General features: G+C 38.7%; 1 protein-coding gene across 1 annotated transcript; it reads left to right on the top strand.

The window, feature by feature from the left end:
- Window positions 1-465: 465 nt before the first annotated feature.
- Window positions 466-3,805, top strand: LOC148789996 (UPF0481 protein At3g47200-like). Its single transcript, XM_088893839.1, has 3 exons — window positions 466-627; window positions 873-1,076; window positions 2,040-3,805. Exons 1-3 carry the CDS (start codon window positions 466-468, stop codon window positions 3,615-3,617), a joined length of 1,944 nt encoding a protein of 647 aa, XP_088749965.1. The 3' UTR covers window positions 3,618-3,805.
- Window positions 3,806-11,120: the final 7,315 nt, after the last annotated feature.

Here is an 11,120-nt window from a genome sequence, read left to right as displayed (position 1 = left end):
TGCTTACATCTCTACAACTTCTTTTGTTTTTATCCTCACAATGTTACAAAGGCAATGTAGTTCCCTTAATGGTTGATGCTATGAACCAAGAGATGGAGGCTCTCAAATAAGAACCAAACATTGGAGATTGTTCCTCTTCTTAAGGCTACATTTGGTTTATGGGATGATTTTGGTGGGATGGGATGGAATAAGAAAGGGAACATGAAGGGAAAATTTTCACATTCCATTGTTTTGTTTCAACAAGGAAAATAGTGGTAAAATCAACCCTAAAAACAATTATTAGGTAATTAGTAATATTTTGTTATTTTATATTTTACTATTAATAAAATTTTAATTATTAATTAATTTTATAATTAAGTATTTAATTAATTAATATTGATAATTATTTAATTAATTATTAGTTAAGAATTGATATTTTTGAAGGTCGGTGAGAAGGACTTAACAACTTCAAAGGCTCCTTGTACTATGGGGAAGGATGACAGTTTCAAGAAAGAAGCAAAACCTTGGCAACACAAGGAAGGTAGTGTGACGGCAAAGAAAATTTTTGAGAAGAACACAGTCTTGGAGCTTGAAAGGTTGAATGAGAAGAATGAAATTAGAAAGATGGGTAAGGGCCTTCCTAATGCAGTTAAAAAAATTTGGGCATAAAAAACACAACAGACCTATGCCAATTTTGAAAGGGGTCTATTTGGGGTTGGTATCAATAAGAGGGTCAAGAAGGTAAAAAGAAGGGATAATAGCATATAAGGGTAACTTTTGGGCCCTAATATTAGTAAAAATAATATTTTTAAAAAAATTTTAAAAATAGGGTAACTTTTGAAAAATAATATCAATAAAGGGCAGAATCACTATTCATCTTCTTCATCTTGCAGTCTAATCGCCAGCACCGCCGTCCACCGCCGCCCGCCGCCGCCTCCGGCAATGCCTCCGCCTATCTTTGCCCACCTCCGCCTCCACCTCCAGCAACGTTGCCGGAGGTGGGCGGAGACAGAGGTGGTGGCAGCAGCACTAGTGGTTATTTCTCTGCCCAACGCCGCCACCTCCGCCCACCTCCGCCTCCAACAATATTGCCGGAGGTGGGGTGGAGATAGAGGCGGCGGCGGCACTGGTGGGTGGAGGTGGCAGCGTTGGGCAGAGAAATAACCACCAGCACCGCCGCTGCCACCTCTGCCTCTGCCCACCTCCGGCAATGTTGCCGGAGGCGGTGGCGAGCGGCGGCACTGGTGAATAGACTGCAAGAGAAAGAAAATGAATAGTGATTCTGCCTTTTATTGATATTATTTTTCAAAAGTTATCTTTTTTTAAAATATTACTTTTACTAATATTAGGGCCCAAAAGTTGCCCTTATATGCTATTATCCCTAAAAAGAATTGTAAAGGAAAAACAAGAGAATCCTAACACGGCTGTTGTTGGTTTTGGGTGATTGAGTTTTGTTCCTTTCTGGGTTGAAGATTAAGTCTGGGTGGTCTTAATGAAAACTATCACTTAAAAACCATTTTAGTGAGAATTCAAACTTAATCTAATCTCTGTTTGTGATAGGAAGAAGGCTAAACAAGTAGAGGAGATATCCAGAAGGCCCAAACATTACCTTTTAAGGCTTTATTCCAGTCCAATTAATATCCTGCACCAAAATATAGGTGATGTAAAACAATTAAAGTGCTAAAAGATAACACAAGCAGAATGAAGGAAATGAAAAAATACCTAAGCCAATGGTTGAGTCCGGGCAATGTTGTAAATCAAGTTTTACTACTCATGAGTCAAGACAAGCTATTTTACAAGCTCATCTCAGAAGCCCCCCACTCCATCCTTCCGTATTAAGCAAATGGACATTCAATGCTTAGCTCTCTTTTACTTTCTCAACAACTTAATTTCAAGTCATTTTTAATTCAAATGTTCTATATATGCTTAGAAAGCCTATTTTATTGCTATTTCGATCCGCTATTTTAATTAAATTTTAATGTTGTTAAAACTCCTAAACATCCTATTAAATAAGCCTAGAAAATGTTGATGCTCATTAACCACAAATTTGATCATCCCAGTTCATCCAAAGTGTAGATCTCATTCTATTATTCTATTGTAGAAATAGATGGCGTCGACATTTCATCAGGGTGGCGTCAATATTCCATCAGGGTTCTGAAAGTAATGATGATAACAGAAATTATGAAACCCCATTAGCTCTGATTGAAGAATACAGAAGAAACTCTGAGGATAAGCATCATGCTTCTGAAAGTAATGGTGATGCCAGCGAAAAAACCCCATTACTTCTGATGGAAAAACACAGAGAAAACTTCAAGGACGAGGACGGGAATCATCCGGAGTTGTTTGCTTCTATCAAACAGAAGCTATGTCTTACAAGTGTTGATAGTTCTATATATGCAGCCTCTGCTATCATTATCTACAGAATACCGAAGGTACTTCACGAAATCAATAAGAAGGTTTATGTCCCTCAGACAGTTGCAATTGGCCCCTTCCATTATAGCAGGTCAAGTCTCCAAGGTATAGAAGAATTTAAACAACTATATCTTAAAGCTCTTTTCCATCGTACTGCCAACTGGGAAATAGCGATGCATGAGTGCATCGTTCTCTTGAAGAAAGAAGAAGAAACTGCACGAAAGTGCTACTCCGAACCCATAAAGCTCCTTACAAATGAGTTTGTAACAATGATGTTAGTAGATGGTTGTTTCGTTCTCGAGTTGTTTTATAGGTACTATGAGAAGATGCAACAGCAGAAGCAACAACAACATCCTAGTACCACCACCAACGATGACGACCAGGATCCAATGTTCAAGCAAAATTGGATGCTCCCAAAAATATTATACGACATGCTATTACTTGAAAACCAACTTCCCTTCTTTATCCTCGAGTTATTGTTTCAGAAAACAATTGCCTGCATCTCAGAAGTTTCCCTCGAGAAACTTGTACACAACTTCTTTGAAAACATACTTCCAACAGGAACGTGGATCCAAGACATTGATAGCTTTGAAGGCAAGCATATACTCCACCTATTACGCCAATTTATGTGTCGTCCATCGGGATTGAAAAACATAGAAACAACTCGAGAGCCCAAGTTAACATATTCTGTGACAGAACTCAGAGAAGCTGGAGTCAAGTTCAAGAAGAAGGAGAATGCCAATAGCTTCTTAGATATAACCTTCACAAATGGTATATTAGAAATCCCAAATTTAGTTGTTCAAGGCTACACCGAATGCCTATTTCGAAATTTGATCGCATTTGAGCAGTGTTACCATTTTTGTACTAGTCGTATCACATCTTATGCCTTCTTCATGGATAGCCTCATCAACATTCCTGAGGATGTTCAGTATCTCAACAAGAAAGGAATAATCACGAATGTCATGAGCAGCCATGAAGAAGTATCGGTTCTGTTCAACAATATTAGAAAAGGAGCTTTCATCCATAACTTCTACTATGCCGATCTTTGCAGGCAGGTTAATGAACATTTTGAAAATCGTTGGAATGTCTGGAGAGCAATTTTCCGACGCAAACATTTTCAAAATCCATTCACGGTTGTCTCACTTATTGCTGCAGCTTTACTTCTTCTTCTCACTTTTACAGGGACCTTGTTTGCTATGCTCTCTTACTTTATCCATAAATCTTGACCTGTGGCTTCTTTGATTGAATAGCACCAGCTGCGTGTGTGTTTCCATGAATATTTAAAAGTCGATGATCTTCCCTTTCAGCGGTGGAAAGGCAAATCCATTACTGTAGGTTGAAGATTGAAATTACTTTGTATCGTTTCATTTTGTCCTTTGTGTGATTTCATTTTGATTGTGTATTTTGTTTCTGTCCAAAGATACTCCAATAAAGTACTTTCGTATTTTCCTTGTCACCTCTAATTAATCTTGTGACCACCGTGTAATCACTAATCAGTGGAGCAACTTTGGCCAGATTGGGTCTGGTTGAGGTCAACCCAAGCCCAATTTGAGGCAAAGGTAGTATACTTCTACCTTAATCCAACCCTTAATCTGATGAGTATGGGTTGTGTTGGGTCAGGTTAGTCCTGTAAATTCATGACAAAAACTTCAACACAGTTTTTGCGACGACATTTTTTTTTTGGTCTAATTAAGAATAAAATAGCATAAACATTGACGCAGCGTGGAATCACTGGAAACCGGAGCTGGCTGTGCAAGCATCGGGCGATCGCTAGCTTCTAGCGAAGAACACCGAATTCTTTAGGAGAGAGAAAAGGTGGCGAAAACTCAAAGAAGAGAACTAGAAGAAACTTAGAAAATCTGAAGAATGAATTGATGAATAATTTTGGGAAAATAGCAGTATTTATAATACATTTGGAAATTGTAAAAGAACTAGGAAATAATAACTATGATAGATCTAAATATCTAATCTGATAGGGTCGAACTCTCCTTGGTTTGATCTCCACCGTCCGATCTCCCTAGATGCATGCATCTTGGATTATCTTGCTAATCTTGATGCTTCATGGAGTCTTTCTTGATAATCTTGGAAGAGTCTTGCATTATCTCGCTAATCTTGGAAGTGTCTTACTAATCTTGGATTCTTGGATCCCTTGCTTATCTTGAATTCTTGGAACTTAGTTAACTTATCCTTATCCTAGGAGTTGCCGCCCCTAGGGATGAGATGGGCCTTGTGATGGGCCTCCATCATTCTCCCCCACTTGGAGAGAACTCGACCCCAAGTCGTGACTAGGGTAGGCGAGTGTTATTTCCGGCAGGTACCGATAAAGGTCAGCAACGTTGAAGCTCCTGGACATACCCATATGATCTGGTAAATCTACTACATAGGCATTGTCATTAATCTTCTTCACGATCTTATATGGACCATACTTCCGAGGCTTCAACTTGTTGTAAGTACCTACGGGAATCCTTTCCTTCCTTAAGAAGACCATAACCTCATCACCTACATCAAACACTTGAGGGTGGTGGTGCTTGTCTGTGGCCATCTTGTACTTGGCGTTGGATTGCTCTAGCTTCTGCTTCACTGCCTCTTGGACGGACTGGATTTGTTCTACCATCTGTTCTGCTGAGATATTTGTGCTGGGTACTCTGCGTAGCTTCATTAAGTCCAGTGCATGGTTTCACTAAGTCCAGTGCATGGTTAGGGACCTTCATGTATACGATGGAGAATGGGGATCTGCCAGGGCTATGGCGAAATCCCATTGTTTTGGCCTCTATCGGCATATGCTGCGGATTAAATTCCCTAAGGTCTGGTTTACCACTTCTGTTTGTCCATCTGTCTGCGGATGGGTTGTACTACTGAAATTAAGTGATGAGTCAAACAACCTCCATAGGGTCATCCAAAAGTGACTGAGGAACTGTGTGTCACGATCTGAAGTGATGGTCTTGGGTACCCCATGTAAGCGGACAATCTCCCTGAAAAATAATTTGGCTGTTGCGGATGCATCTGCTGTTTTCTTGCATGGGAGGAAGTGAGCCATTTTTTAGAATCTATCAACCACCACGAAGATAGAGTCCATGTTCCTCTGGGTCTTTGGCAAGCCTAGCACAAAATCCATGGACAAGTCTTCCCATATAGCAGTAGGAACGGGTAGGGGCATGTAGAGACCTGTGTTCTGGGTTTGTCCCTTAGCTGTCTGACAAACATAGCACCTGCTTACAATGGTAGACACGTCCCTTCTTAATTTCGGCCAGTAATATCGCCCCCTTACTGCTTCTATTGTTTTATCCATTCCCAAGTGTCCTACTAATCCACCCCCATGCAAATCCTTGATGATCTTTTCGCGGAGGGAGGTGCAAGGGATACACAATTTTTCTCCTTTCATAAAGAACCCATCATAAATAAAAAAGCCCTCTGCTGGCTGCTTATTCACACATTTCTCCCATACCTGTTGGAAGTCTTCATCCTGGGCATATAAGTCTTTCAAGCACTCAAAACCCACAATCTCAACACTGAGGGTCTTGATGAGAGCTACACGCCTGCTAAGTGCATCAGCCACTTTATTTTGCTGTCTTGCCTTGTACACAATTTTATATGGGAACTTGTCTAGGAAGGCAGACCATCTAGCATGCAAATCACTTCTTAATTGCTTTTGCCCACTAAGATATTTTAGGGTCTGGTGGTCAGTGTAGAGAACAAATTCTTTTGCAATTAAATAGTGTTCCCAAGTTTTCAGGGCTCTAATCACAGCATAAAATTCTGTCATAGGTGGACCACTTTCTTCTGGCTTCACATAATTTTTCACTGAAAAAGCAATGGGCCTCTTTTCTTGGGACAATACAGCCCCTATGCCAACTCCACTAGCATCACATTCAACTTCAAATAGTTTATTAAAATCTAGCAAGGCAAGAACAGGAGCTAAACATAATTTTTCTTTTATGAGAGCAAAACTTTGCTCTTGTTCTTCTCCCCATTGAAATTTACCCTTTTTCAAATATTCAGTAATAGGAGCCATGATACTATTAAAATTCTTAATAAAGCGCCTATAGAAGGTTGCTAACCCATGAAATCGCTTGACATCTGCGACAGTGGACGGGGTCGGCCACTCCCTAATGGCTTTCACTTTTTCTTCATCTACTTTCACACCATCATTGCTTATGATAAATCACAGGAATAATAAATTATCATTCATGAAGATGCATTTCTTCAAATTAGCATATAATTTATTTTCCTTCAATGTCTTCAGGACCTCCCTAATATGTCCCACATGCTCAGTGATAGATTTGTTGTATATCAAAATATCATCAAAATAGACTACCACAAATTTACCAATGAAGAGGCGTAATACCTGGTTCATCAGCCTCATGAAAGTACTGGGTGCGTTGGTTAGTCCAAAGGGCATGACTAACCACTCGAACAAGCCATCTCTAGTCTTGAAGGTTGTCTTCCATTCATCTCCGGGGACGGATCCTGATCTGATGATAACCACTCCTGAGATCAATCTTTGAGAAAACTACAGCTCCATTAAGCTGGTCCAGCATGTCGTCCAGCCTGGGAATAGGAAATTTGTACCCAATGGTGATCGTGTTAATGGCTCTACTGTCGACACACATTCTCCAACTGCCATCATTTTTAGGTGTTAATAAGACAGGTACTGTGCAAGGACTCATGCTGATTTGAATGTGTCCCTTTTTTAATAATTCTTCTACATTTTCCCGTAAGATTTCATTCTCCTTAGGACTCATCCTGTAATGTGGGAGGTTAGGTAGACTGGCACCTGGAACAAAATCAATATGGTGCTGTATGTCTCTCATGGGAGGGAGTTCATTTGGTAACTCCTCTGGAACTACATCATTGAATTCATCCAGTAGTCCCTGTACTTCTGCTGGGATTTTACTTTCATCATTAACATCTTCTCCTTTTACTACTAGCAAATGTATTTCACGAGTATCTTTACATTCTTTAACAAATTCAGCATGATGATGGGTGATAGTAAGGAAATTCTTCTCATGTGTTTTTGGAACATTTGTAATATTTTTTTCTACTATGGATAACAAAGTATAACGTGTACCTTCTTTTTCAAGTTGGTAGGTATTCTTGGATTATTTTGCTAATCTTAATGCTTCTTAGAGTCTTTCTTGATAATCTTGGAAGAGTCTTGCATTATCTTGCTAATCTTGGATTCTTGGATCCCTTGCTTATCTTGAATTCTTGGATCTTAGTTAACTTATCCTTATCCTAGGAGCTGCCGCCCCTAGGGATGAGATGGGCCTTGTGATGGGCCTCCATCAAACATTTAAACATTTCATAGAAATTAATTGAACGTACCAATAAGGGTATAATATATGTGGGAGCTGTGCCATCCAATGGAATCTTAGTATGAATCTAAATAGTAGATCAATAAGAAGGATGCATATATATCCTATTCATTTTGATATAGCTCAAAAAAAAAAAATCGAACCCTTTTGTCCTGTAAATACATCCATATGGCTAAATTTATGGGTTAGATCAAAATATAAACTTAAGACTATAACGAATTAATTAACCAAGCATCAATGTTTTCAATCCATTAATTGTTAACCCCAAAAGTGTGATTGGGAGATTTGTCACCTCGTCTGGTTCTTTGGGTCTTTTTGGTCCTTAACCATTTACTTACAAAACAATATTGATTCAGCCAATATCTAGTGCTCCATTTAGGTTACCACTAAATCATTTAACCTGGGCAGTAGGTCTTAAGTTAGATATTAAATCCATTTTTTATATTCTTACCGTTTTTTGTCGTTTTTATTTTTATTATATATAATATTAGAGACCGGGTCAATTTTTTTTTTTTTGTAATTTCTTTTGTATATTTGTATAACAACCCAGCACAGGCAAAGATTGTCAAACTACTGAAATGGACCCAATCGCAGTATGCAATATAGGTTAATGCTCTACTATTCTTAATCATCATATTTATTTTTGTATTAAATTACTTTTCTAATCTATTATAAAGAATAATGGATTAATTCAATAAAAGATTTGAAGAGAATTGGTACTTTAAATTAATATTTATAATCCAATATGTATAATATTTTAGTTAGGATTGAGCCAATCAAATTCATTGATTTATTTATTTTTATAATATTATTAATTAGAAACCTAATCTTATATTAACCTTTGTATATAGTTTATTGTATTTGATAAGTTATTCATTATAATATATAAATGAATTACTAAATTAATGCTCAATTGAATTAAGACATAACTAGTAGTCCATTTAAACAAATGATAAGAGATCCTATTAATTAATTACCAACAGTAACGTCATAGTTCCTCAAATGGGTCATAGACAAAATCTATATCTATACTATCTAGAAAAGTAGGAATGGGGCATAGTGGCTTCTGAAATTTTCATTGGACTAAAAATACCCTTAATTAAAATTTTGATGGGCAATGATATAAAGGGCAAAGATGTCTTTCTCCAATATCTTCTTCAATTCACACGAAGAATTTTTATTGGATTAAAAATACCCCTAATTAAAACTTTGATGGGCAATGATATAAAGGGCAAAGATGTCTTTCTCCAACATCTTCTTCAATTCACACGAAGACGGGTTGATACAGAGAGGCAAATTGCAAACCCAAAATTTTGGAGCAGTTCTTGCATTGTTGCCCTCCTTTAATCATTTTGTTGTAAGACGGGTTGATACAGAGAGGCAGAGAGCTTTCCTGCGTTATTGCAAACCCAAAATTTTGGAACAGTTCTTGCATTGTTGCGCTCCTTTAATCATTTTGTTGTAACGGAAGTGGAAGATTTTGCAGCATTGAGAGAGAGAACCGTTGAAGAGAATGCATTGAAGATTTTGCAGCCATTCCATTGTTACAACCGTTGAAGAGAATATTTTGCTGCAATATGTCGAAAAAGAGCAATGATCAGCCTTGAAAGAGAGAACCGTTGAAGAGAATGCATTGAAGAGAAGATTTTGTAGCCACTCCATTCTTATAGCCGTTGAAGAGAAGATTTTGCTGCAATATGTAGAAAAAGAGCAATGAAGATTTTGATTTCATTTTGGTTTGCCTGGATGCCAAATTTGGGGCAAGTTGGGCTGCATTAAAATCAAATAATGATTTTTTTAATCATTTTGTTGTAATGGAAGTAGGGTTCTTGCGTTCTTGCAGAGCCGAAGATTTCGCAAGAGAGGAACCATTCCAACAAGAACAATGGTTCTTGTTGCAGAGGTATAATTGTAGTTTAATATGGAAGAACGGTAAAAGAAATTTCCATTGGAGCATGCCGAAATTTACTATAAATCATTTGACCGTTGGATTGGCAAATGCCCCTATAAATCATTTGTCGAGTACAAGACTGAGTTCACAACAAGAACAATGATTGATTGGAAGAAGACAGAGTTGACGGCTTCCCTGCATCTAAGGTGTCTTTGTGATGGAAGCCCATCCCAAGGCCCATCTCACTCCTAGGGGCGGCAGCTCCTAGGATAAGGCCAAGAGTCCAAGATAAACCAAGGAAGGATAATTCAAGATCCATCAAGACTCTTCCAAGACTCCAAGACTTATCAAGAATCCAAGCTTATCAAGACTCTTCCAAGATAATTCAAGAATTCAAGATTATCCCAAGATAATTCAAAAATTCAAGAATTATCAAAATTCAAGAATTTAAGATCCATCAAGAATTCAAGAATTCTAGATAATCCAAGATTCATGCATGGAGAAGATCAAGGGAGATCGGACGGTGGAAGATCAAGCCCAAGAATTCCAAGAGGATTCGACCTTATCAAGACAGCCCAAGAAGATCAAGATTCATGTTCTTTCCTAGTTCTTTTACAATTCCCAAATGTATTATAAATACTGCTATTTTCCCAAAGCTATTCATCAATTTCATACTTCAGATTTCAGAATTTCTTCAAGTTCTCTTCTTCCTATTTTCGCCACCTTTTCTCTCTCCTAGAGAAATCGTGTTATTCGCTAGGTGCTAGCGAACGCCCGGTGCTTGCATAGCCAGCTCCGGTTCTCATTGCTTCCACGCTGCGTCAGGTGGTATCAGAGCAGGGAATTCGCCCAGTCATGTCCAACCCAAATGGTAGCAGTCGCAACCCACCCCGTGACGGAGATCAGGGGTTCCCAGCTGTTTGGAGAGCAATCGAAGAGCAGCGTACAGCCACACGTAACATCGAACAGCAGTTGGCAGAGGTGACTGAACAACTGCAAACCTTGTTACGGGAGGTTGTCCCACGAATCCGGGAAAATCCACAGCAGATCGTAGGAGACGACCACGACAGACCACCTGTCGCTACTGCGTCCCGATGCCCAGTTCTTGACGACGACAGTGATGACGATTTCGAATTTGGTGGTGCTCCAGTTCTTCCCGGCAACGACAAAAACGATAGAAATTGGCACAATCAAGATAATTTCAACCCCCGTAGGAATAATGATGAATTTAAACTCCAAGTAGATATTCCTACTTTTAGTGGAGATCTTGGTATAGAGGGACTTTTGGATTGGATCACAGAAAAGACCCGGATGAGAGAAGGAAGGGGTCCTGTTCGAACCTGGAGGCGCATGAAACAATTAATCGGAGGTAGATTTTTACCTCCTGACTATGAACAATATATGTTTGAATCTTATCAGAGGTGCGCGCAGGGTTCTCGTAGTGTTAATGAATATACATCTGAATTTTTGAGATTAGCTGAAAGAAATCAATTATCTGAAAGTGATAACCAGCAGGCAACCCG

The sequence above is a fragment of the Nelumbo nucifera genome, chromosome 8 (assembly GCF_055504915.1).
Source record: "Nelumbo nucifera cultivar China Antique chromosome 8, China Antique-T2T, whole genome shotgun sequence".
Taxonomy (NCBI): domain Eukaryota; kingdom Viridiplantae; phylum Streptophyta; class Magnoliopsida; order Proteales; family Nelumbonaceae; genus Nelumbo; species Nelumbo nucifera.
Note: the sequence above shows the minus strand (reverse complement) of the source record. Positions and strands in the feature narration are given on the sequence as shown.